This window comes from Zootoca vivipara, chromosome 3, assembly GCF_963506605.1.
Source record: "Zootoca vivipara chromosome 3, rZooViv1.1, whole genome shotgun sequence".
In the NCBI taxonomy this organism is placed as follows: Eukaryota; Metazoa; Chordata; class Lepidosauria; order Squamata; family Lacertidae; genus Zootoca; species Zootoca vivipara.
The window spans coordinates 90845932-90869935 of NC_083278.1; the positions used below are offsets into that span (position 1 = coordinate 90845932).

Consider the following 24004-nt stretch of genomic DNA (forward strand, 5'->3'; position numbering starts at 1 on the left):
TTTGTTCATATTTACTAGAGCTTTCCAGCATTAACCTTTATATTTGCACAGACACCAATGCTCAGCAGGTAAAGGGGTACAGCCAGGAGCCAAAGCTCAGATCTGACAGTGGAGTCCAACACAATGTTCTCCTAAAATGTACAGCTTATTTTAAAAAAAGGTCAGGAAGGAAAGGAGGGTGGGTAGAAGCAACTCAAGCTAGATTGCCCCTGAAGCAACAAACCTAGCCATGTTTTTCTGGCAACTGTTCATTTTTGATTACCAGCAGCCTCATGTTCAGAGTCTTAAAAGTATTGTTGGTCAAAGGGAACAAAACCAGTAAGAGCAAATTAGACATAAATATTTACAGGATCTTCAATATGAGGCTATGAGCTGGGATAGCTCAGTTGGTAGAGCATGAGACTCTTAATCTCAGGGTTGTGGGTTTGAGCCCCACATTGGGCAAAAAAGATTCCTGCATTGCAGGGGGTTGGACTAGATGATCCTCGTGGTCCTTTCCGACTCTCCAGTTCTATGAATTACATTCGTTTCTGAATGTATGAATTACATTCGTTTCTGAATGTAATTCAGAATGTATGAATTACATTCGTTTCTGAACACCGAATGTAGTTAGGGTAACAAAGTAGTGCTTTGGGAGAGTACAAAAATACTCTCTCTCTGTGTGTATGTATACATATATGCCAAGGTGGCAAAAAAAAAGTCAAAATGTGGGATTTACTAAGTAGCGTCTAATAAATCACTTAATATACTCGTTTGTAAAAAGGATGTCTATTGTAATATTGTCATTGGAAAATAATATTGCCAGGATGAACGTATTAAACAATTGAGAGCCCAAGGCTTTTGTGGTGGGAAGCATATTAACGATTGATTAACAAATCCTTTTTTAAAAAAAACACATGCTTGTAATTCGGCAAAGGGAAAATCCTAAATTTCTTTAGAATGTGATCTCAGTTTGATTAATTTCAAGTACAGTGGAACCTCGGTTTATGAACACCTCGGTTTATGAATTTTCGGTTTATGAACGCCGCGGACCCATCTGGAACGGATTAATTCACTTTCCATTACTTTTAATGGGAAAGTTCGCTTCAGTTTATGAACGCTTCAGTTTATGAACAGACTTCCGGAACCAATTACACCCATGTTTCAGTTTATGAACGCTTCAGTTTAAGTACTTCGCGGACCCGTCTGGAACGGATTAATCCACTTTCCATTACTTTCAATGGAAAAGTTCGCTTCAGTTTATGAACGGTTACTCCGCGGACCGTCTGGAACGGATTAATCCACTTTCCATTACTTTCAATGGGAAAGTTCGCTTCAGTTTATGAACGCTTCAGTTTATGAACAGACTTCCGGAACCAATTGTGTTCATAAACCGAGGTACCACTGTAAATAAGAGTGGGAATGTAATGGACAAATATGATTCATCTTTCCCAGCTACAGTATTTGCTGAGCTTTGGATTCCTGAGTTTTGTGAATAGGAAAAAATGGTTATTTTCTATAACTGTCGACCAGATAGTATAGAATGCTTGCAGCAGCTGTAATTTATACTTTAATCTCTCTCTCTCTCTCTCTTCTCTCTCTCTCTCTCTCTCTCTCTCTCTCTCTCACACACACACACACACACACACACACACACACACACACACACTGTTACTGTGTGGCATCTGCCTCCTTCTATCAGAGGGGTCAGAGAATATTGCAAAAAAAGAAAGGAGGGAAGTATTCTGCAGTGTGAGGCGTGGAATTGCCAAGAGGCGGTCTGAAGGCTTTGCTTCTCAGCACACCAATAGTAAACTTAATGGGAGACAGAGAGAGGGGTGTGTAAGCAAACTTGAGCAAACACTGAGCTCTCTGCTGGTTGGGATGCTTCAGAGCTCAGAAGATGAATAACCCTAATCTTCAAGGTGGTCACATCTTGGAGACATCTAGCAACAGGAAAACTTACGTGAGGTCATACAAGAACAACAGAGCTGGGATTTCCTTCCATTCTTTAAATTTTCTCACCGGCGTCTTCTTTATGCTCTTGGGCCAAAGTGGGCTACTCCTGGGACACCCGCAGTGCCTCGATTATGGTCCTCCTTTCCAGCCTCCGTTCCACCTGGAGTTCTGCTCTGCGTATGAAACTTTTGGTTGTTGTGATCAGGACAAAGACAATACGATTGCAGCCAAATACTGGGAGGTGATGGATTATATCGATCCACAGGCTCACAAATTGTGTGGAGGATATATCAAAGATATTTTATGCCAGGTAAGGCAATGGGTGGGTCGTAACCTTCATTATGCATCATTGATATCTACTTGATTGCAAATTCTACTGTTGGTTGTTTTTTTTAAGGAGGGAAGACAGAGAACAGAAATTTAATAAAAGTAAGTTAGCAGCCACATGGGGAATATATCTAAGTGGCATCTTTCCTGCAGACAAATTGTGATCTACTGTATGTAAAAAGATAATGTAATATTGTTTGGTGGGTGGGTGTGAAGATAATATTCCATTGATTCATTCTACATATCTGCTTAGCATTCAGTTATTAAGCTGTATAATCTTAGGGTGGTTTTTTATTTATTTTTAATGTTTCAAACCAATATGACACAGTGGTGAAATTCTCACATCCTCACTCTCACATGAAGGCTGGAGAGCAAGGAATGATGGTCTTCCCCCTAGAAATTTGAAGATAGCTTGGAAGAGCAATCACAGCTTGCGACTTGTTCACTCATGCTGCTTTAACCCCTGCTAAACAGATTTTGTGGATTTCATATCAGAAACCTGCAAAATGTGTTTGAACGGTGGCAAAAGTGCAACCTTTGGTGAGCCTCTTAAGCTTTCTCGCAAAGTTGTTGTGAGGCTCAACACACTTTCAAGTTAATATTCTAGATCAGGGGTGGCCAACTCCCAAGAGACTGCGATCTACTCAGAGAGTTAAAAACTGGCAGTGATCTACCCCCTTTTGGGGGGTTCAGGTCAAAGTTGATTGGGGGGGGGTCGGGTCAAAGTTGTTGAGTTTTTTTCAGGGAGGAGGTAAAACGTTGAGAGCTTTTATAAGGGGAGCCACAGTTGTTCAGCTTCTTTGGGGGGAGCCAATGATCTACCAGTGATCTACCGCAGAAGTCCAGTGTCCTGTTGCACTTGCCTGTTCTAGATCAAATGAAGCAGCAGCGGTGCTCTCCGTTGCTGGAAAGGTGGCGAAGCTAATCATTTTGTGTCTGAAGTTCGGAACAAAAAGATAAGTGTTTCTTCCATTTGCTTTGCAAATAAATGCAGACCGAGACTGGGCAGCGCTCCACGGCTTATGCAGGGCTGAGCAAAGTGGACCTTGGTGTTTTGATTCCCAGATGCCATGAAGCGATGTGTTTAGATTGTGCTCCTGCCTGTGTGCCCTGGAAAGCTGCAGTTCTGAAAGCAGCCTCACATCAAACAGCTGGCACCCATGCCTTTTTGGAAAGGGCTCCCTCCAGTCTCAGTTGCTCAGTCCCCCCCCCCCGCTCCCCCTGCTTTCTAGTGAAGGCTGCCCATCTGGCCAGTGTGTGTGTGTGTGTAGCTGGGGAACAATGAGCAAAAGGTGCAGCTCCCATTGGCACCCTGCCTATCCGGTGATTTATGAGCAGAAAAGGGTTCCCCTTTTAAAGTGAGTCATGGAGGGCAATGATTCACTCCTTGCCAGCACAAAGGAGCCAAAACACACACCAGGCAAACACTTAACTTCCATCTAAGCTTCCTCAGCGCTAAAATATTATCTGCATGTACTGAATACGCTCTCTTCAAGGGGCAACACTGCTCAGATTGTGAAGTGAAAATGAAGCTGCTTTTTCAGAATTTTATTTTTGAAAATAATTTCACAGCCACAGGAACCCATATTTCCCCCAATGTGGGACACTTTGTGTGTGTCAGGGGCAGGGATGGAATTGGTCTAAAGCAAAGCAAAGAAAAACCTGGATGGAAAATGAAGCCAATGGTTCAGTTTAAGTAATTTTACTTAGGACTTAAAGATCTTACCCCTCTTCAGATGGCAATGTGTTTGTTGCCTCGCTGTTTGTTGCCCCCAAATCTTGCTGTGATGGCACCACCGCTGGAAATAGTGAATAAATGTGACAGTTCCTGGCACCGATTAATTAATTAATAGTCTTAGGGCCAAAGAGGAAGGTGACCTCAAATGCGTCTTTGCATCCAATATACCTGAAGGAGCGTCTCCACCCCCATCATTCTGCCCGGACACTGAAGTCCAGTGCCGAGGGCCTTCTGGCGGTTCCCTCATTGCGAGAAGCCAAGTTACAGGGAACCAGGCAGAGGGCCTTATCGGTGGTGGCACCCATCCTGTGGAATGCCCTCCCACCAGATGTCAAAAAGAAAAAAACTACCAAACTTTTAGAAGACATCTGAAGGCAGCCCTGTTTAGGGAAGCTTTTAATGTTGAATAGATTATTGCATTTTAATGTTCTGTTGGAAGCCGCCCAGAGTGGCTGGGGGAACTCAGCCAGATGGGTGGGGTATATAAAAAAATTATGATTATGATTATTATATGCAGATCTTTTAAAATGCAGTGGTGCCAAAGAGGGCAGGGAATTCCTGCCTATGTAAATACTACGGTAGCTCCAGAGAAAGGAAGACTGCAGCAGGGGAGGAAAGGGTTAAAGTCTCTCTCCTCCTGTTAATTATCAGCACCACCACCCAAGCTGATGCAAAAAGTTTCACTTCAAACCCCCTGGTCATTAAATGCAGAAAAAGACATTTAACACACTGTGCCTTTAAAGCATATTTGAAGCACATTTTCCACACCTAAAAAAAATTCTGGGGTCTCTAGTTTACCCCTCACAGAGTTTCAGTTCCTACAAACCCTTAACAACTGGGACAATACAGTAGTTAATTCACTTACTATTATGTGGAAACAACTTTTCAGACATGGAAAGAGGGAGAGGAAATCCTTATAAAACAGCAGACACAATAGTCACAGAGGGACCTAAAGACTTAATATTTCATCAGCCCCTCTGAGAGAGAGGTTGGAACAATGAGCAGAACACCCGCTCCATTTCTCACATAGATGAGGGAAAAGGAACAGATGGGCCACCCTTTTACTGGCAAGGAGGCTTAATCCTAGCAACTGTTAGGTAGACCCTGAGGAATGTCTTGGCCTCATACATTTTTAGCCGCAAATGGGGGTTGCTTGCATTCTCTGAAAGAGAGCCCCTGCAGGGGCAAAGTTTGGACTTGAGATGGGAAGAGACTGTAGGCAAATGGTGGGACAAAGGCTTGTCAGAGGAGATGTTTTGTTGAACTGCACTTCAGCATACTATGTTGAACTCTGAAGATTGAGGCCCCATCTGCCCTTTACATTTAAAGAAGCACCACACCACTTTAAACAGTCATCATCACATCCCTCAAAGAATTATGGGAACTGCGGTTTGTCAAGGATGCTGATACTTGTTCGGACCCTCTTATTCCCTTCACAAAGCTACCATTCCCAGAACTCCCTGCAAAGGAGGATTGATTGCCAAACCACTCTGAGATTCCCAGCTACAGTCATACTTTGGTTGATGAACGCCTTAGCAGTTGAACTCCTGAACGCAGCAAACCCGGAAGTGAGTGTTTCGGTTTGCGAACGTTCTTTTGGAAGCCGAACGTCTGGCGGGGCTTCCTGCAGCCAATCGGAAGCTGCGCCTTGGAAGCTTAATGTTTTGGAAGTCAAACGGACTTCCAGAACGGATTCCGTACGGCTTCCAAGGTGCGACTGTATAGTCAACAGTCAAACAAGAACTTTGGATTTAACAGGTCAGTTTTGGACTGGAATAACAAATTAAATTTTCTGTTTTACAATTTAGAATACTCATTTAAACATCCTTAAAATGTCAATGACCTTCCTTCTTCTCCTTCCATGGTTCATATTGCATATCATAAACCATTCAGTATTCCATTATTACATCCATCAAAACTTATTTACCCTGTTGAATTTAGCTTAATGCTGCCAACATTTTCAAGTGTACACAATTTCTCCCCATATATTCAATAAACATTTCCCAATCTTCTTTAAACATATGTTCTGCTTGTTCTCTTGTTCTATATGTTAAGTCCGCAAGCTGTGCATATTCTATCAGCTTAAGTTGCCGTTCTTCCTTGGTTGGGACCTTGCTTGTTTTCCATTTTGGGGCTAAAAAAACACAGGCTGCAGTAGTGGCATACATAAATAACCTTTTCTGATACCTGGGAATTTCCGTCTGAATTATCCCCAACAAAAAGGACTCTGTTTTTTGGGGAAAGTACTTTTAAACAATTCTAGCCAATTCTAGCAATAGTGCATCTTTCAGGGCCTTGCTCTCGTGACTCGCGCAGGAGCATGGCCCCGAAAGCCGCGCATCCTGGTTTTCCACTGGGGCATGTTAGAGGGTATGGGTTATATGCCACCTTTGGCATCAGAGGCACCATGCTCTGAATACTGGTTGTTGGGTAATAACAGTGGGGAAAGGCTATTTCCTCAGGTCCTGCATGTGAGCTTCCCTTAGGCTTCTGGACGGCTGTTGTGGGAAACAGGATGTTGGAATAGGTCTGGGATGGGGTACCTTTGGCTTTCCAGATGTTGTTGGACTATGTCTCCCATCATCTCCAACCATTGGACATGCTGGCTGGGGCTGATGGAAGTTGCAGTCCAACAGTATCCAGAGGCCCAAATGCCCCCCTGGATTTGATAGGCCTTTGGTCTGATCCAAAGGGGCTGTTACATTTCTTAAAGTCAGGGAGCATTGCACACTTAGAATCATAAAATTGCAGGGACCCTGAGGACCATCAAATATGCAGTTGTCCTATGTGGGAATCGAACCTGCAACCTTGGCATTATCAGTAGCACGCTCCAACCAACTGAGCTAACCCGGCCTGCTATTTGAGGTGTCTTTGTAATACATAAATGTGCAGACTGAGCAGGCATTTCGATGCTACAGCAGCAGCCACACAGATAGGGGCCATTGCACAGCACTTTCAGAATCCTTTTCGCCCTTTAACAGGAATGCTCACCCTACGCAGCTCACCTTTACGATGCCGAGAATCCTCAGACGCCCCTGCGGAACCTGCCTGGCCTTTGCTCGGACTACTGTTCAGAGTTCCACCTCTACTGCCGTTCTGCCATCACGTTGCTTACCGACGACAAACACATCCAGGAATGCTGTGAGAGGAACAAGACCCGCTTCTGCAACCTGCTTAACATCCAGGATGAAGACTATTGCTTCCCCGACGTGCTGAAAAACACAGACCTGAACCGTAACCTGGGCTCTGTGGTGGAGGACAAGAAAGGCTGTCTTCAGCTGTGCCTCAAAGAGGTGGCCAACGGGCTGAGGAATCCTGTGCTGATGGTGCACGCAAACGACAACACCCACCGCATGTTTGTGGCTGAACAGGTGGGCATCATCTGGGTCTTTCTTCCAGATGGAAGTCGCCTGGAAGAGCCTTTTCTAGATATTAAGAGCATGGTGCTGACTACCCCCTGGTTAGGAGATGAAAGAGGTTTCCTCGGGATGGCCTTCCACCCCAAATACAAGGACAATGGGAAATTCTACATTTATTACTCCTACCAGGAGAAGAAAAAGGTGGAGAAAATCAGGATCAGTGAATTAAGAGTTTCCATGTCAGATGTCAACAAAGCTGATGCAAGCACAGAAAGGTAATGTTTTCCCCAAGCTTCCTTCCTTCCTTCCTTTTTCTTGGGATCTCTGCTTCCTCCCAAGGGTTTAGGGTGTGTTGAGAATTCCATTCCTCCCTTGCTGCAGATGTGTGTGGGATTGTTACATGTCACATGTCTGTTTACATTCCAGCACTGATTGTTGGAGTCTTGTGAGAGGAAATTGAGATACTCTGTGTAGCTTTTGCTTTTGCAGCTCTCTCTCCGAGGAAGAAAGACAGAGAGGGGAGCCATGTTTTCTTTGTTCTGTTCTGTTTGATTGAATTTGCAATAAATTAGGCTTAGATGTTACTCCTCAAGGCTGAGCTTCTGTATTGAACTCTGCTTGTCGTGTGCTCATGTTCGTGGATATGGGCCACATCAGCGTGACGGAAGACCAGAGGAATGAATCCTGGGCGACGCTGAGTTGGGGGGAGGCACCAGGCCTCGGCGTTATCACACAACAGGGTGAAGTTGTCACCTTTAGTCCTCATATCGACCCTGTGGGATAAGTAGTAACCAAGTACACTCTGTGCTAAAGCAAATCCCAACTGGGCTTCAAGAAACAATGAATTCTGTTATCTGTGATCTATTTTCCCTGGCCAAGGAAAAGGACAATTTTATAGGTATGTGGGTGGAGGTGCTAAGCACTACTGTGCTACCCAAGACAAAAGAATGCATTCAGATGTGGCGTTTGAACCTAGGTCGCTAGTAAGGGTGGGGAACCTTCAGCTCACAGACTAATGCTGGCCAACAGAGGTTCCAGTTTGATCCATGAGGCCCAACCACGTCCTCCTGTCAATCAGCTGATGTCACTCATGATGTCAATTGATGGGCGGAGTTCACATTGTTCATTGGCTGCGTGGGCCTGTTCCCAGCAGGTAACAGGTACGTGCAGGCAAAGCAAGCAGCCCTGCTTTCCTTTGTAGCCACAGGCTACAAGAGAGATGTCTCTGACTTGTAGCTGATGCTTGCAAAATATGATGGGGAGGAGAGAAAGGAGGTTTTGCCAGCCCTACATTCGGCACTTTGGAAAGAGTCTAGACTGTGATCTACTCACAGAGTTAAAAACTGGCAGTGATCTACCCCCTCTTTTGGGGTTCAGGTCAAAGTTGTTGAGCTTTTTCTAGGAAGGAGGAAAAATGTTGAGTTTTTTAAGGGGAGCCACAGTTCAGCTTCTTTGGGGGGGGCAATGATCTACCAGTGATCTCTACCGCAGACATCCAGTGATCTACCAGTAGATCACAATCTACCTGTTGGACATGCCTGATCTAGACAAATCTTCAACCTGGAGAGTAGTTTCAGTTTCAACCTGTAACATGGGGGTTACATGTGCAGCCTGATCCCACTGTCTTTAATTGAGATCACTCCCAGGTTCATTGGCTCTATTTTTCCACCTATATATGACAATCTGTAGTCTTCGAGGTGAGTGTTTTACTCCCTATCTATCTTCATAGCTGCCAAGTTATCCCTTTTTTACAGGGATTTTCCCTTATGCTGAATAGGCTTCCTCGCGAGAAAAGCGAAAACTTGGCAGCTATGATCTATCTTAGACCGTGGCATGGCCAGTTTTGGGTTCCTGACCCACCAGTTGTATCAACTGATGCTCTAGAGCAGAGACAGAGCTCAGGACCCAGATTCTGACAAGCTGGATCCTGAGCTCTCTTGACATTCGAGGGAAGGGCTACTCACTTTTCAATCATAATTGAAGCTAGTGATGAAAAGGAACCCCCCTTGTAGGTATGACTTGATCCATGTCAACAGAGGAGGAATGCTCCTTTGTGTTGTTGGCTTGAATTGAAGGTGGTCATTCAAAGGAAGAATCGGGAACACCCTCTGCATCCAAACATTGGCTCTTTTAGGAATCTGGTGACTTTTCCAGTTGCTGTGCAGAACCCAACCAACCGGTCATCTCCCAGATCACAGTGTCTCCTAGTTTATTGAGGGTCCTAGTTTGAATATTCTTCCACCCACGTTCAATTGCTGCCACCTCAAGATGTGCCAGGAAGCAGGATAGAGGTTTCGAGAAGTATATTGCCAAATAGATATTGCCAAATAGGCTGGATGCAGAAAGACCTTGCACAGTTAATACTCCTGCACAGGGCTTTCCCCACCCCAGCTCACTGGAGCTTAGCTCCAGCACCTCTCAAGTGGATGCCATTGCCGTTCTAAGAGGACAAGGGAGAAATTCATGGTGAGCTCCGGCACCTATTTTTCTAGAAAAATAGCACTGCTCCTGCATCCCGGAGTTGTGCTGATCTGCTGCCAGGATTTCCTGCTTTGACTACGGCTTAGAACTGCAACGTGTCGTGCAGTCCACCACGGGTGATTGCGCCTTGGCATAAGAGTTATCATAGATCAAAACAAAGCCATTAATTGACTTCCTTTCCATAAGCATTGATGTATGCATGCTGGTGGATGCGGCACATTCTGACCCAGCTTACCTCCTGGGAGGGCAAGTTAAGACGGTTCTATCCAGCAGACAGATTTCATCAGAAGGGTAGAATTATCCCAGGAATTTTAAGGTCCTTTTTTGCTTTGTCTAGGAAAAGGGAAAGATTGAGCACTATGCAGATAAGATGTTCTGCTTAGTGACTAAATAACTAAAATAGTCTTTGAACTTAGTAAGGCCCTGAATGTTAACCAGCCTTCCTCCCTTGCTCTTTTCCCCAGTTTCTGATCTCTGTTTTCTCTCCCCCCCCCCTCTTCAGGAGTCTCTTAGAAATTGAAGAACCAGCTGCAAACCATAATGGGGGGCAGATCCTCTTTGGCCTGGATGGCTACATGTACCTGTTTACAGGGGATGGAGGGAAAGCCGGGGACCCTTTTGGTAAATTTGGGAATGCTCAGAACAGGTAAGGTCCATCTCCAATAAGTGCTGATTACATATGAGACTGCTTACTTCGCCTTTAAAGGCAATTTTTTACTTTTTAAAATAATGCTGCTTTTCCGTTCAAGGGTGTTTAAAGATTATCTTATCATTTATTGCTTTTTCCCCAAATCTTTTCTGTTAGTTCCCTTGTATATCATTTGACAGAAGGTGATGATATCCCATCTAGTCAAGCAGGCAGCATATATGGGAACTGCTACAACACTCTCCCTTCTGTTTCTTTGTCACGTTTTGTTAATCCTTGTTTTATGCCTTGATTTCCTCTCAGGAGTAGTTTACTAGGAAAGGTTTTGCGGATCGATGTGGATGGAAGAAGCTCTGACGGGAAGCCTTATCGCATCCCCTCTGACAATCCTTTTGCCTCTGACCCTCAAGCTCTCCCAGAAGTCTATGCCTATGGGGTGAGGAACATGTGGCGTTGCTCTGTGGACAGAGGTGACCCGCTCAGTCGCAAAGGAAGGGGGAGAATTTTCTGTGGAGATGTCGGCCAGAACAAGTTTGAAGAAGTGGATATAATTGTTAAAGGCGGGAACTACGGTTGGAGAGCTAAGGAAGGCTTTGAGTGCTATGACATCAAGCTTTGTCAAAATTCCTCCTTAGGTAAAGAAGGTTACCGGTCATTTTAGTGTGTTCGTAGGAAGGCCTTACCTGTATTTTGTATAACTGTTATTCTGCAGCTATCATTTTTGTCATTCCTTTGTGAAAGGATAGGAAGGGCACATGCACTTCATTAAGAATAGGATCCTTGGGGGCAAAGTTACAACATTTGGAGTGCTTTAGTTTCAGGAAAAGGCAAGTACATGATAAAGGTAAAGGTAAAGGTGGCGCCAGGTAGCGCTGTGGGTTAAACCACTGAGCCTAGGGCTTGCCGATCAGAAGGTCCGCTATACGCCGGCTCCCTCGGCCAATAATGCGAGATGAGCGTGCAACCCCAGAGTCGGTCACGACTGGACCTAATGGTCAGGGGTCCCTTTACTCTGGAGTTGCGGCGCTCATCTTGCATTATTGGCCGAGGGAGCCGGTGCACAGCTTCCAGGTCATGTGGCCAGCATGACCAAGCCGCTTCTGGCAAACCAGAGCAGCGCACGGAAACGCCATTTACCTTCCCGCTTGGAGCAGTACCTATTTATCTACTTGCACTTTGAGGTGCTTTGGAACTGCTAGGTTGGCAGGAGCTGGGACCAAGCAACGGGTGCTCACCCCGTCGCGGGGATTCAAACCGCCGACCTTCTGATTGGCAAGCCCTAGGCTCTGTGGTTTAACCCACAGCGCCACCCGCGTCCCTAAGTACATGATAGAGGCGTATAAAATCACACGGGGTGGGGAAAGTGAATAGAGAAACGTTTTCTCTCTCCATTTCTCATAGAGACTGGGGGCATTCAGTGAAGCTGAACGGTGGGACAGATAAAAGTACTTCACACAGTGCACATGAACTACAGAATTTGCTCCCACAGGAAATAGTTATGGCCAACAACATGACTGGCTTTAAAAGAGGATTTGGCAGATACATGGCAGAAAAGGCTTTTCATGGCCACTAGTCGTGATAGTGATGATCTTTCTCCACTGCTGGCCATTTTTATTGTTAGTTATTTTTAAAGCAGTCGGGCCCATCAGTCATTGAACCAGAGGGCGCCTTCAAACAGAGGTCTGTTTGCTGCAAAGGTGGATGCATGGTGGTCCTATAAACCAGTGTTTCCATATAAACCAAGATATTCCAAGGGGGCCACAGGTGAAAAATGCGTAAATGGGGGAACCATAGCACAAGGCTAGGGGGTCACAGAGGGAAATGAGAAGTGAAGGGGGGAAATCCTGATTGGCTAGCTATCTGCTTGGCCAATCACAAGCGGGTAAGGGGGTGGCCCACCAGGAACTACGGTAGCGCTCTCTCTCTCTCTTTTGCCATGGATGGGTGTAGCCAGGATGTTTGTTAGGGAGGAAGTTTTTTTGGGGGGAGCAGTACCTCTGATTTGTATTGATTTTTACTTATTTGGGGGGCAGTTGTCTCCCGTGCCTATGCCAACGGGGGGGGGGGCAAGAGGAAGGAAACTAGGTCGGATGGGGGCCACAGTCGGAAGAAGGTTGGACAACACTGCTATAAACTACACTAATTTTACTTTAAATGTCCAATTTGTTTTAGAAAAAAATTGCTCGTGCATTGAAGTATACCTGAAGGAGCGTCTCCACCTCCATCATTCTGCCCGGACACTGAGGTCCAGCACAGAGGGCCTTCTGGCGGTTCCCTCGTTGCGAGAAGCCAAGTTGCAGGGAACTAGGCAGAGGGCCTTCTCGGTGGTGGCGCCTGCCCTGTGGAACGCCCTCCCAACAGATGTCAAAGAGGAAAACAACTACCAGACTTTTAGAAGACATCTGAAGGCAGCCCTGTTCAGGGAGGCTTTTAATGTTTAATAGAAAATAAAAAAAATCCTTCAGTAGCACCTTAAAGACCAACTAAGTTTTTATTTTGGTATGAGCTTTCGTGTGCATGCATACTTCATCAGATACCTGATTATCTGATGAAGTGTGATGAAGGTTATCTGATGAAGTGTGCATGCACACGAAAGCTCATACCAAAATAAAAACTTAGTTGGTCTTTAAGGTGCTACTGAAGGAATTTTTTTATTTTGTTTCGACTCAGACCAACATGGCTACCTACCTGTAACTAATGTTTAATAGATTATTGTGTTTTATTTTTCTGTTGGAAGCCACCCAGAGTGGCTGGGGAAACCCAGCCAGATGGGCGGGGTATAAATAATAAATTATTCTTCTTATTATTATTATGAAGGAGGAGGACTATTTCCTTTTTAGATAATCAAACAGTTTTAATTGACTAAAGTGCATTTTCTCTGTTTTTAACAGATGATATACTTCCAATATTTGCCTACAGCCATTCAGTGGGAAAATCAGTCACTGGAGGTTATGTGTATAGAGGATGTGAGTCTCCAAACCTAAATGGCCTATACATTTTTGGCGATTTTATGAATGGGTAAGGAACAAACTTATTTCCATTAACTTTTAAGTATAGTAGGTAGGATTCCTATAGACCATCTCAGAATATTGGTTTTTGGTTCATCCCTAGTCATGGGCTCAAACAGTTCATGGCAACGGGGAATAGCAAAAAGTATTTACGGCCCAAGAGAAAACCTTGGATCTATTTTGGGATATACCAGAAAGAGTTTTTCTAAGCTACAGTGGAACTATGAAACCATAAAATATGTTTTTGTTTTTTCATCCAGTCGGCTTATGGCTTTGCAAGAAGATGAGAGCACAAATAAATGGAAGAAGCAAGACATTTGTATTGGTAGCACTAAAGCCTGTGCCTTCCCAGGGATGCTCAGCTCTTACAGCAAATACATCATTTCTTTCGCTGAGGATGAAGCAGGTAATGTTGGTTGCTGTGTCTGTTTTCGTAGGGGAACTTTTTTTTGGGGGAGGCCACCAACTCTGAGTTGCTCAACAACTTTTGGGGTGTCCTGGTTTACTTTTTGAAATATGACAACCCTGGAATAGTCAGGAACCTGGAAGGCCATTGCTTTACGCTGGTGGTAGGTTACAACTTGCGCAGGCAGGCCTGGTGTAATGGTGTTGTTGCGGCTACTCTTGAGTAAGGACGCCCAAGTCCATGCTTGTCTTTAAAGGTTTTATTGTGCATAGTATTTACAGTGCAGAGATAGCAGAAAACATGACCTCCTAGTCACTTGCAGAATCTGGGAGTGGACATTTCCTGTTGCGTGACCAGCATAAGAGTTTGGGCACCCCGAAACACTTCCTCCCGACCTTACGTTTAGTGGTGTGCCTTAAATTGGGCGGCAGAAGGGGCTGCCTGGTTCCCTCCACCTCTTGGGCAAGGCGGTGCAAGGGCTATCCAACATCACTGAGCCTTGCCACCTCCATACTGCCAGCTTCCTCTTTCCCCCCACCTGACCCACTGCTGCTGCTCTCACTGGGCGAAGAGCTGGTCAACAGGATGGGGGGAGGTTTATTGTAGGAAGGTCCCCTGACACCTGGCTTACATAGAGAGGAAAAATTGCACTATTATCAACCTGTTGCAGCTTTGTCTGATGCATTTCACATTTCTGGCTTTCTCCTCTCTTCCTGTTGTCTCCAGCTGAGCTCTATTTTATGGCTACGTCCTACCCCAGTGCCTTTGCGCCACATGGATCGATATACAAAGTTGTGGATCCTGCAAGGTGGGTACTTTTTCAAGCCCTTGAATGTCACCGCGACCTGCTGATTTTCTGAATAGCATTGGCACCACGCACAAACATTCGTCAGTTTTCTTCCAGGGCGATAGATACAACAGAAACATTCCATTCACATGACTGGATTTCAGTTTCATGCATTAAACTTGCAGAACAACTATGTTCCTGGGAAGCCACCATTTCCTGCTCTGGCACTTGCTGGCCAATCCACTAATTTAATTAAAATGAAGTACACTGATTTAAAGCAATTGGGCTCTAGTTAAGTCAGTGAGAGTCCACAGGCTTAAACTCCTTGTAAGGGATTTGAGGATTACAGGTGAAACTCAGAAAATTAGAATATCGTTGAAAAGTGCATTTATTTCAGTAATGCAACTTATTATTTTTTATTTTTCTTTTAATTTTTACAAATGCTTTCTTTTGGAAAATCCACAGTAATAAAACAAATAGTTACAATAATACAAAATTAAACAAAAATAAACATCACTATTACATTTCATTAATTACATTCCATTTATAATTGACCTGCCTAACGACAAATAATTACAATTACAGTACAACAAATAAAGGCTTGACATATCTTGCTTTGCATGTCATGCGTTTATCTCATATATTGGTTTCACCTATAAGTTGCATTACTGAAATAAATGCACTTTTCGACGATATTCTAATTTTCCAAGTTTCACCTGTAGGAAGCCAAGAGCCCCGAAAGCCCCACAATTGTTTCCCCCAATTTTCTTTCTTTCAGATAATTCTGGGCACTGTAGTTTGTTAAAAGTTGCTGGGAGTGGTAATTCTGTGAGTGTCCCCAGGATTCTTTAAATATATATATATATCCAAATCTTAATATACTACAATACCTCTACAAATCCTCCTCTACAACCTCCATGTACTTCCAAATCTTATATTAAACATTTCCAATATTGCAATTATTTCTTAAATAAACTTTGAATTTCTTCCACTCTTCTTCCATCAACTCTTCCCTCTGGTCATGAAGTCTCCCGGTCCGGTCAGCTTATCCAGTTCCATAAATGCAATCATCTTCATCTGCCATTCATCCACTATTGGTAGATCTTCACTCTTCCAATTCTTAGCCATTAAAATTCTCGCTGCTGTTGTGGCATACAGAAAAAACGTAATATCTTTTTTAGGTATTTCCTCTCTAACTATCCCAAGTAAAAAAGCTTCTGGTTTCTTAACAAAGGTGTTTTTCAACACTTTTTTCATTTCATTATAAGTCTTTTCCCAGAAGTTCTTTACTTGGGGGCACACCCACCACATACGGTAAAAGGTTCCTTCTACATTCTTACATTTCCAACATTTGTTATCATGCTTATGATAAATCTTAGCTAGTTTTACCGGTGTAAGGTACCATCTATACATCATTTTCATCATGTTTTCTCTTAAAGCATTACACACGGTAAACTTCATATTCTTCTTCCACAACCTTTCCCAATCCTCCATCATGATATTATGACCCATGTCTTTCGCCCAATCGATCATTACAGATTTCACTTGTTCATCTTTTGTATGCCATTCCAACAATACATTATACATTTTTGAAAGATTCTTTGTTTTAGACTCCAACAATTCCTTCTCCAATTTAGACTTTTTTAAACCGGAAAACCTAATTTTTAATCCATTTTAAACATTTCATTTATTTGATGATATTGTAACCAGTCGTTTACATTATTCTTCAGCTGTTCATATGTTTTTAACTTAAACTGGTCTCCTTCTTCCACCAATACATCTTTATACTTTAACCACTTGGTTTCCATATTTAATTTTTTTATGCGCCTTGGCCTCTAAAGGTGAAATCCACCTGGGTGTTCTCCTTTCTAACAAATCCTTATATCTATACCGCACATTATATAATGATTTTCTAATTATATGACATTTAAAACCTTTGTGAACCTTAATCTTATCATACCACAAATATGCATGCCAACCAAATGCATTGCCATGACCTTCCAAATCTAATACATCGGTGTTATTGAGTAAAAACCATTCTTTCATCCAGCAAAAGGCTGCTTCTTCAAAATATAACCTTAAGTCCTGTAGGGAAAACCCTCCTCTGTCTTTGGTATCTGTTAACAATTTATATTTAATTCTTGGCTTTCCCCCCTGCCAGATAAATCTTGATGACACCTTTTGTCATTCTTTAAAACATCCTAAATTGTCAACAATAGGTAATACCTGAAACAAAAGCAACATTTTTGGCAATACATTCATTTTTATCACAGATATTCGGCCCATCAAATATAATGTCATATTCAGCCATATATCCAAATCTCTCTTGATTTCATTCCACAATTTTTCATAATTATAGTGTCCCCAGGATTCTTTGAGGGAAGAATGTCTCATGAAGGTATTTCATCTGTGTGTGTGTGTGTGTGTGTGTGTGTGTGTGTGCAGTGCACAGAATAACAAAATACTGTGAAGCATGGGAGCATGTTCCATCAGTAACAGGAGTTAAATATTGCACAAGCTACTACACTTGATATCAATAAGCCTGACCCAAAACCCTAGGACATTCTTTCCTTGTTGGTTCAGATGGTGCCAACTCTCAAGGAGTAAAAAACCAACCATGTTAGGTAGAAGAGCTACCACCACTTGCGCAGGAGAACTCAGGCTGTACTCTAGGGACTCAGCTACAATAGTAAACAAACAAACAAACAGTGATTTGAATGTGTTATAAACATGCAACAGCAGATGGTGCCAGAGAGCACAAAACTTTTCTCTAGCGTTTTTACATAGGGGTCCCCCCCCCCGGTTATAATGATTTAATTTCTGACTTGAGCCTGTTTGGAGCTTCTAGCAGGGGAGTGCAGCTATCGTATACACTTGACCGAAGAATGGTACACTCCTTCTATATGGGATAGCCGTCCTCTTCCACCGGGTGCACAGCTTCAGGAGATACGCACATGGAGCGGTGAGGGAGGGAGGGGACACCCGCCTAGCCAGCCAGATCAGCCGAATCAACCCTGGCGATCAATGGGGTGACAGATGTCGCAGCCAGATCGCCCTCACTTATTTATAGTATTTTTTCCCTGTGTGTAAATCCACACTAGCTGTCCCCAAGAGCCCACGGAGCAAGAGCTCTGCTTCTGAGGCCTCAAGCAAAAGAAGCCAAATTACAGCACTTGTAACTCGAGAGGTCCAAGGAATTGGTTTAGAACCAAGGCTTAACTAAAATAAGCACATCAAAAATGAAGAGGTGGATGTTTTATTAGTAACTAGCTGGCCCTGCACGCGTTGCTGTGCGTTAGTCTGTGAAATGGAGGGTAATAGCCCCCCTTCAGATCCCCCTCAGCCTCAGAGTCTCCCTGAGCCGAGGCGAGATACTGTGGAGAGGGCAGGTTTCATCCCTGTGTCTCCCCCGACCCTGTTCTGACCCATTACCTATCCCTGCCCCCTATTCGGCCCCGCATCCCCCCCCCAGGCAGGCCCCTACCTCCACTTGGCAATGTTGGGCCTTGTTGCTGCAAAAGGCCTATTTTCATTTGGTTTGGCCTTCTTACTGCAAAAGGCCTGTTTTCAGTTGTTTGGGCCTTGTTGCTGCAAAAGGCCTGTGTGTCTCTGCTGAGGTCTTCAACACCTCTGCCAGATGGATGGATGCGAGTGGTGGATCTCGTGGTGGAGGCGGGGTTTGTGGGTGTGGTGTAGATTTCACAGGAAGGGAGGGGGTGTACTGTGGGAGGAAATCCACTTGAGGGCACTGTTTTACTTTGTTGAAAAACAGGTTTGTACCTGCGGAGGTGTGAGATGTGTGGTTCCCCCCCCCTAACAACACTCAGGGAGTGGCCTGGATCGTTGTGTCAAAATCTGGAGCTAGGCCTGGCCAGTGTTCAGTCTGCTGCTGCTGCACACATCTCAGTTCAGTTACTCGTTTTATATGTGTCTGTTTTCACCCCTACTGTAGGGAACTCTCTCCCCATTTGGAGAGCTGGCTTGCAGGCAACCCACAGCATAGAAAGCAGACAAAAATACATCTCTTTGTAGTTTGTATTTATTTTGAAGTTGAGACCAACCATAGAATTTGTCTGAGACTCAGGAACCAGTCTAGCAAAACATGGGAGTTGATGACAGAAGTTCCGTCCAAGTAATGGCAGGGCACATCAAGAACAGTAATAAATATTCACTGTTTGTCTATCTCCTTTTATTCAAAGGATATCCAAAAGATTAATGTACCAAGTAAGCATCGTTTTTGCTCCCAAGTAGGGAGGACATCCAGACCTACCAACATTTGGGATGCTTTTCTGGAAAATATAGTAATTTTCATGTTCTTTTCACCTTGTTATGAAGCTGTCAAGCCGTTCTGGGAAGCTTTAATCTCTTTGATACACACTTCCTAGATTTATTTTTATTTTTCTGAGCTATGGGTGCTTTCAGGTGTGGGATGGGTGTTTCTTATGCATGCAGGGGTTTGTTTGTTTTTTGCAGCATCCACATGATGGCATTATTTATTTATTTATTTATTTATTTATTTATTTAATTTCTATACCTGGAGGTGTCAGGGCGGTTCACATAAAATATCAAATACATAAAATCAAAACAAAACCAACAACCCATTGGCATCGAACTACCAGCCTGTATTTCCCACCCATTTAATCTCTTTTTTTGGGGGGGGGGGGGAGAGAATGTAAGGTTTTTTTAAACAAACAAACAAACAAACAAACAAACAAAAACACAACAAAACTTAACTAACCTGTTGTCCATGCTATCTGAGAACAGGTATTACTTCACCTTCAGTGGAAAAAGTGTCCAACAACTACTTCTAGGCAGATCTGTGGACCTTTCTGCTTGTTTTTAGAAGTCTATACTGTATTCCCCATTCATTTCTTTAGCATGTTTGTGAATTACACTCAAGAGAGAAAGTGAGAACTGTCTCAACTTCTGTAGCATAAAAATACCATGGAGTTTTCAAGGCAGAAATGTGAGAACTCGAACTCGCCAAAGCCAAACGACATGTTACATTATTTAACTTTTTTTATTTATTTAAAAAAGTGTGGTTAAACAGGCCACTCCTGTTTTGTAAACAAAATGTAGCTATAGGGTTCAATCTGGATTGGGGCACCATGTGAGTTTCCAGCTGAAAATCACTCACTTGCTCTTATTTACCCTTGAAGTTGTTTCTTTTTTTTTTTTACTACAAATGAATTGCTCCCACTAAATACTGAGATCCCAGAGAACTTGCTTCTTCCAAAGAATCCTGGGAAATGTAGTTTGTTTAAGAGTGCTATGAACTGCAGCTCTAAAAGGGGGTAAACTACAGTTCCCAGGATTCTTTGGGCGGGCATGTATTTTAAAAGTATGGTGCGCATGTGACGCCTTGGGCATGATAAACGTATCACAGTTCCAACTAATTTAGCAGAGCAGTGGAAGGTCTTAAAACCAAAGATATAGTGGGCAAATATCGTCCACAGGGAACCTAAATCAGGAAGAGAGTTCTTTTCAAGTACAAAATGCTTGACATTTTCCTTAAGTGAAAATTCACTTCTTCACTAGGAGAGAAACTAATGGAAGGATTTGGGCAAGGATATCGCTCTTGTTCTGTTAGCATGAGAGTGCTTTCAAGGTCTTTTGCTGGCAAGCTCATGATTTAACAGAAAGACTGATGTTGGCCATCTGCCTCTAGAAAACCACCACAAACACAGGCTCCTTATCCATTCTCAAGATGTCCACACATAATTTTTGTGACCGAATCTGTTTGTTTTTTAGGAGAGCTCCACCAGGGAAATGTAAACAGAAGCCTATTCCAGTGAAAACAAAGAGTAAGCGAATCCCATTCATTCCGCGTGCAAGTAAGTCAACAAGGATATGTGTTTTTCTGTTTTGTTTGCTATGTAGCCCAAATGCTAAGACACATTGAAAGGAACTGTTGATGTGTGTGCTAACCATTAAAGGCTTCAAACTAAGTAAATACTACAATCAATCAATAATAAACAATTTAGTCATCTCTCCCCCCCCTTTACTGTGCGCTTGTGATTATTTTGCTCATGATGGTATTGGGGTGGTTGTACACAATTACGTTTTTGATACTGTTTGCACCTGCAATCGCTTTTGCAATGGACATACTGCCAGGTTTCCAACTGGCACATGCCCTGCAGCTTCCTGCTGAAATCCTGCAACTTTGTATACAACAAATGTTCCAGGTTTTTTGGGGTGGGGAGGCAGGAATTGGCTCGCTTTAGTTGTGCTGTAGTTCAACAGTGCCCTTCTAGGCGGCAATAATACCGTATCACTGGGGAAGCATTGCAGAACAACAAATAAAGTCGTGTGACGTGTGGACACTCCAGTATAAATCCACCATCACTAATGCAATAGTACTGTATCAGTGACATGTTGCAGAATACGAAAAAACAACAAAAACCCTGCCGTCTGAATGTATATATCCTGTTCTAAGTATATCTGAATCCGGGGTGGAGAACTTTTCAGCCTGGGGGGCAAGACCCTTATCTGTCCCCACCCCCATAGAAAGGTGGATTGGACACCAGTCCAAGTTGTCACTGAAACCGCCCACACCCTCCCCCATTTCTCCGATTATAATTTTACTATTTATACCCCACACATCTTACTGGGTTGCCCCAGCCACTCTGGGCAGTTTCCAACATATATAAGAACATAATTACAAATATAGATTTACAACAATACCAAATACATATCCAGATAAAGAGATCTATCTGAATCTTGAGACTTCCCCACCATCCCCTCCATGGGTCATATTGTCAACATTTTCAACTGCATATTATTTCATAATCTATATTTTATATCTATCCATATTGTCCATAGTATTTGTTACATTACGAGTGAGGTTAAAATCCTGCTAATGTTTTCATCTGCTTACAGTGGTATCCTCAATAAGTTATCATTCCCCCCCCCCCATTCTTTCTTGAAGTTTTTGTCTTTTTGGTCTCTGAGCTTTCCGGTCAGTTTTGCCATTTTGGCGTAGTCTTAACAGCTTGGGTTGCCATTCCTCTCTGGTACGGACTCTGTCTTCTTTCCATCTCTAGCAGCATCCACGCTGCTGTTGTCGCGTACATGAATCATTTTTTCTGTTCCTTTCCCACCCACCATCTTACGTTGCTCTGTATCGCTGCTAATCCATCCTGCTGAAACAAGGATGGTAACCTCCCAAAATGTCTTTTCACAGAAACCGTCCCTGAACTGCTTAAAGAGCGCCTTACAACCCTTCCCCCCAAAACAGCCTTCAATGCTACTGAACCGCCCCCCAATTCTTCCACTCCAAGATCCAAGAAGCCCGCTTCCCACAAAGACCCTACTAAACGTAAGGCAGCGAAGCCTCCCAGGTCTGGCAGAAAGAAGCAAATGGCACAAACCCCCAAGGCCCGGGGGTCCAAGACGAAGTCTGACGGAACGGCGCAAAAGGTGAGAACTCAACGGGTCTCGAAAGCAACGATGACGACAAAGAAAAAAGGCTCCCGGTTAACCAGAGCCCAAAAGAAACAGGTTCCAAAGCTGAGGTCAGCGGCTAAGGAGAAAATGCAGAAGAAGAAGAGAAAGCGGGCCAGCTTAAGAAGCGCTGCTTGAACTTCCAGTCGATGAAGTTGCTGGGCAACTTGCTTCCGTTCCGCTCTGAGTAAGAGAGTGAGATCAGTGTGTAGTTTACACGCCAAATAAATATATATATATATGTATATGAATGAAAGCATTCCACTCCAGGAAAAGCAAGCAGCTGCTAGGCCACTGTGACAGATTGCAGCACATTCGCTTAATTAGGAGTTTAAATGCCCCAGATGGATTCCAGGTTGTTGCTTTGCAGAAATCTGACTCCGGTGACCATTTAACCGGTTTAAGGAGGCAAAGCGGTGGCCATTTACAGCAGTATAGCTCTACAGCAAGGTCAGTGGGATTGGTTTGGCTGTGTGAAGCAGCAACTGATTTGCACCCTCGTTCCCCCATCGACTTGCATGGCAAAGAGCACCACTGAAAAGATGGCGAGGTTAATAAGTCTGTGGTACTTTTGTCTCGGGGAGAGTAAGGCTGTATCTCCAAAGGTTAGTGATCAAGGCTGCATTTCAATGGCTGAACAGTCTAATAAAATGCAAACCTTCTAAGGAATTAACTGCAGGGAGCAGAATTAACTAAATTGCTCAGTCTGATATTTTGATGATACTGGGCAGTTGATTTTCTTTGATCAGTTGCAACATACATTCTAAAGCACACGTGTTTTTCTCTCTCCCTATAATAAAATACTGGATGAGAACAAATAAATCAAAGCGCGTCTATTTGTGTGATTCTCTTCCAAGGCAAAAAATGTTTCAACAGAAGCACTTACGGTAAATGCTGCGACCTTTTGTTGTAGGTCTCACCTGGTCACTTTATTAGACAACATCCTATCAACACCCAACGCAGGTGTACAATATTCCTGGGCATCTGGGATTCAGATCGTACCATCACAGATACAAATTCCAAATGCACCAATATTGGGGGGGGGGGTGGAAATTCACCTGTGTTTGGATATGGGTAGGATAGGAACAATTAGGATAATAAGGTATGCTTTGCAGTAAACCTTATGTCTAGTGGTGGGGGAGGACTTAAGAATGACTTTGCAGGGTCAGACTAAGGCCATCCCTAAATCAAGCTACACCTCAGGCAAGGAAGGCATCTTTGCTGTCTCCTTCATTTTTTCATGTTATGACTGCCATATTTCCAATGCATTTACAGCCTATTCCACCATACTAATGCATGACTTGCAGGCACGGAAGCATCTCTCATTTAGCACTATACAATTAGATAATGTATCCTTATTTAGGGGGAAAAATACAAATCACTTAATAAAAAATACCTAAGCGGGTTACATAACTGTGTAAAACAACTAGCCATGAAACATAGATAAAACCTGCAAATGTTAAAGACCATTACACATAACTAAACAATGTATGGAAGAGACATGCTGCTATTAAAAAAGCTTTTAGCTGCTGGAAAAGACCCTGATGTTGGGAAAGATGGAGGGCACTAGGAGAAGGGGACGACAGAGGATGAGATGGTTGGACAGTGTTCTCAAAGCTACGAACATGAGTTTGACCAAACTGCGGGAGGCAGTGGAAGACAGGAGTGTCTGGCGTGCTATGGTCCATGGGGTCACGAGGAGTTGGACACGGCCAAACGACTAAACAACAACATCTAACACAGGGGAAAAAAGTAAAAACAAATTCAATATCTTAACTACTGAGAATTGTTCATGTATAATTACTTATGTACCTGTTATAGAATCATAGAGTTGGAAGAGACCCCAAGGGCCATCCAGTCCAACCCCCTGC

General features: G+C 43.5%; 1 protein-coding gene across 1 annotated transcript; it reads left to right on the top strand.

The window, feature by feature from the left end:
- The first annotated feature begins 1634 nt into the window (after nucleotides 1–1634).
- HHIPL2 (HHIP like 2) lies at nucleotides 1635–22929 on the top strand. The gene is made up of 9 exons (XM_035110501.2): nucleotides 1635–2248; nucleotides 6985–7637; nucleotides 10346–10489; nucleotides 10793–11124; nucleotides 13381–13507; nucleotides 13758–13903; nucleotides 14630–14711; nucleotides 20442–20524; nucleotides 21874–22929. Exons 1-9 carry the CDS (start codon nucleotides 1883–1885, stop codon nucleotides 22269–22271), a joined length of 2331 nt encoding a protein of 776 aa, XP_034966392.2. The 5' UTR covers nucleotides 1635–1882; the 3' UTR covers nucleotides 22272–22929.
- Nucleotides 22930–24004: the final 1075 nt, after the last annotated feature.

What these genes read in the sequence shown, in the direction of transcription:
- HHIPL2 (XM_035110501.2), top strand. Translation starts at nt 1,883, where the DNA reads ATGAATAACCCTAATCTTCAAGGTGGTCACATCTTGGAGACATCTAGC. An exon ending in TCAAAGATATTTTATGCCAG is followed by an intron (nt 2,249 to 6,984) that starts GTAAGGCAATGG and finishes GCCCTTTAACAG; the next exon opens with GAATGCTCACCCTACGCAGC. An exon ending in CCCATTCATTCCGCGTGCAA is followed by an intron (nt 20,525 to 21,873) that starts GTAAGTCAACAA and finishes GTCTTTTCACAG; the next exon opens with AAACCGTCCCTGAACTGCTT.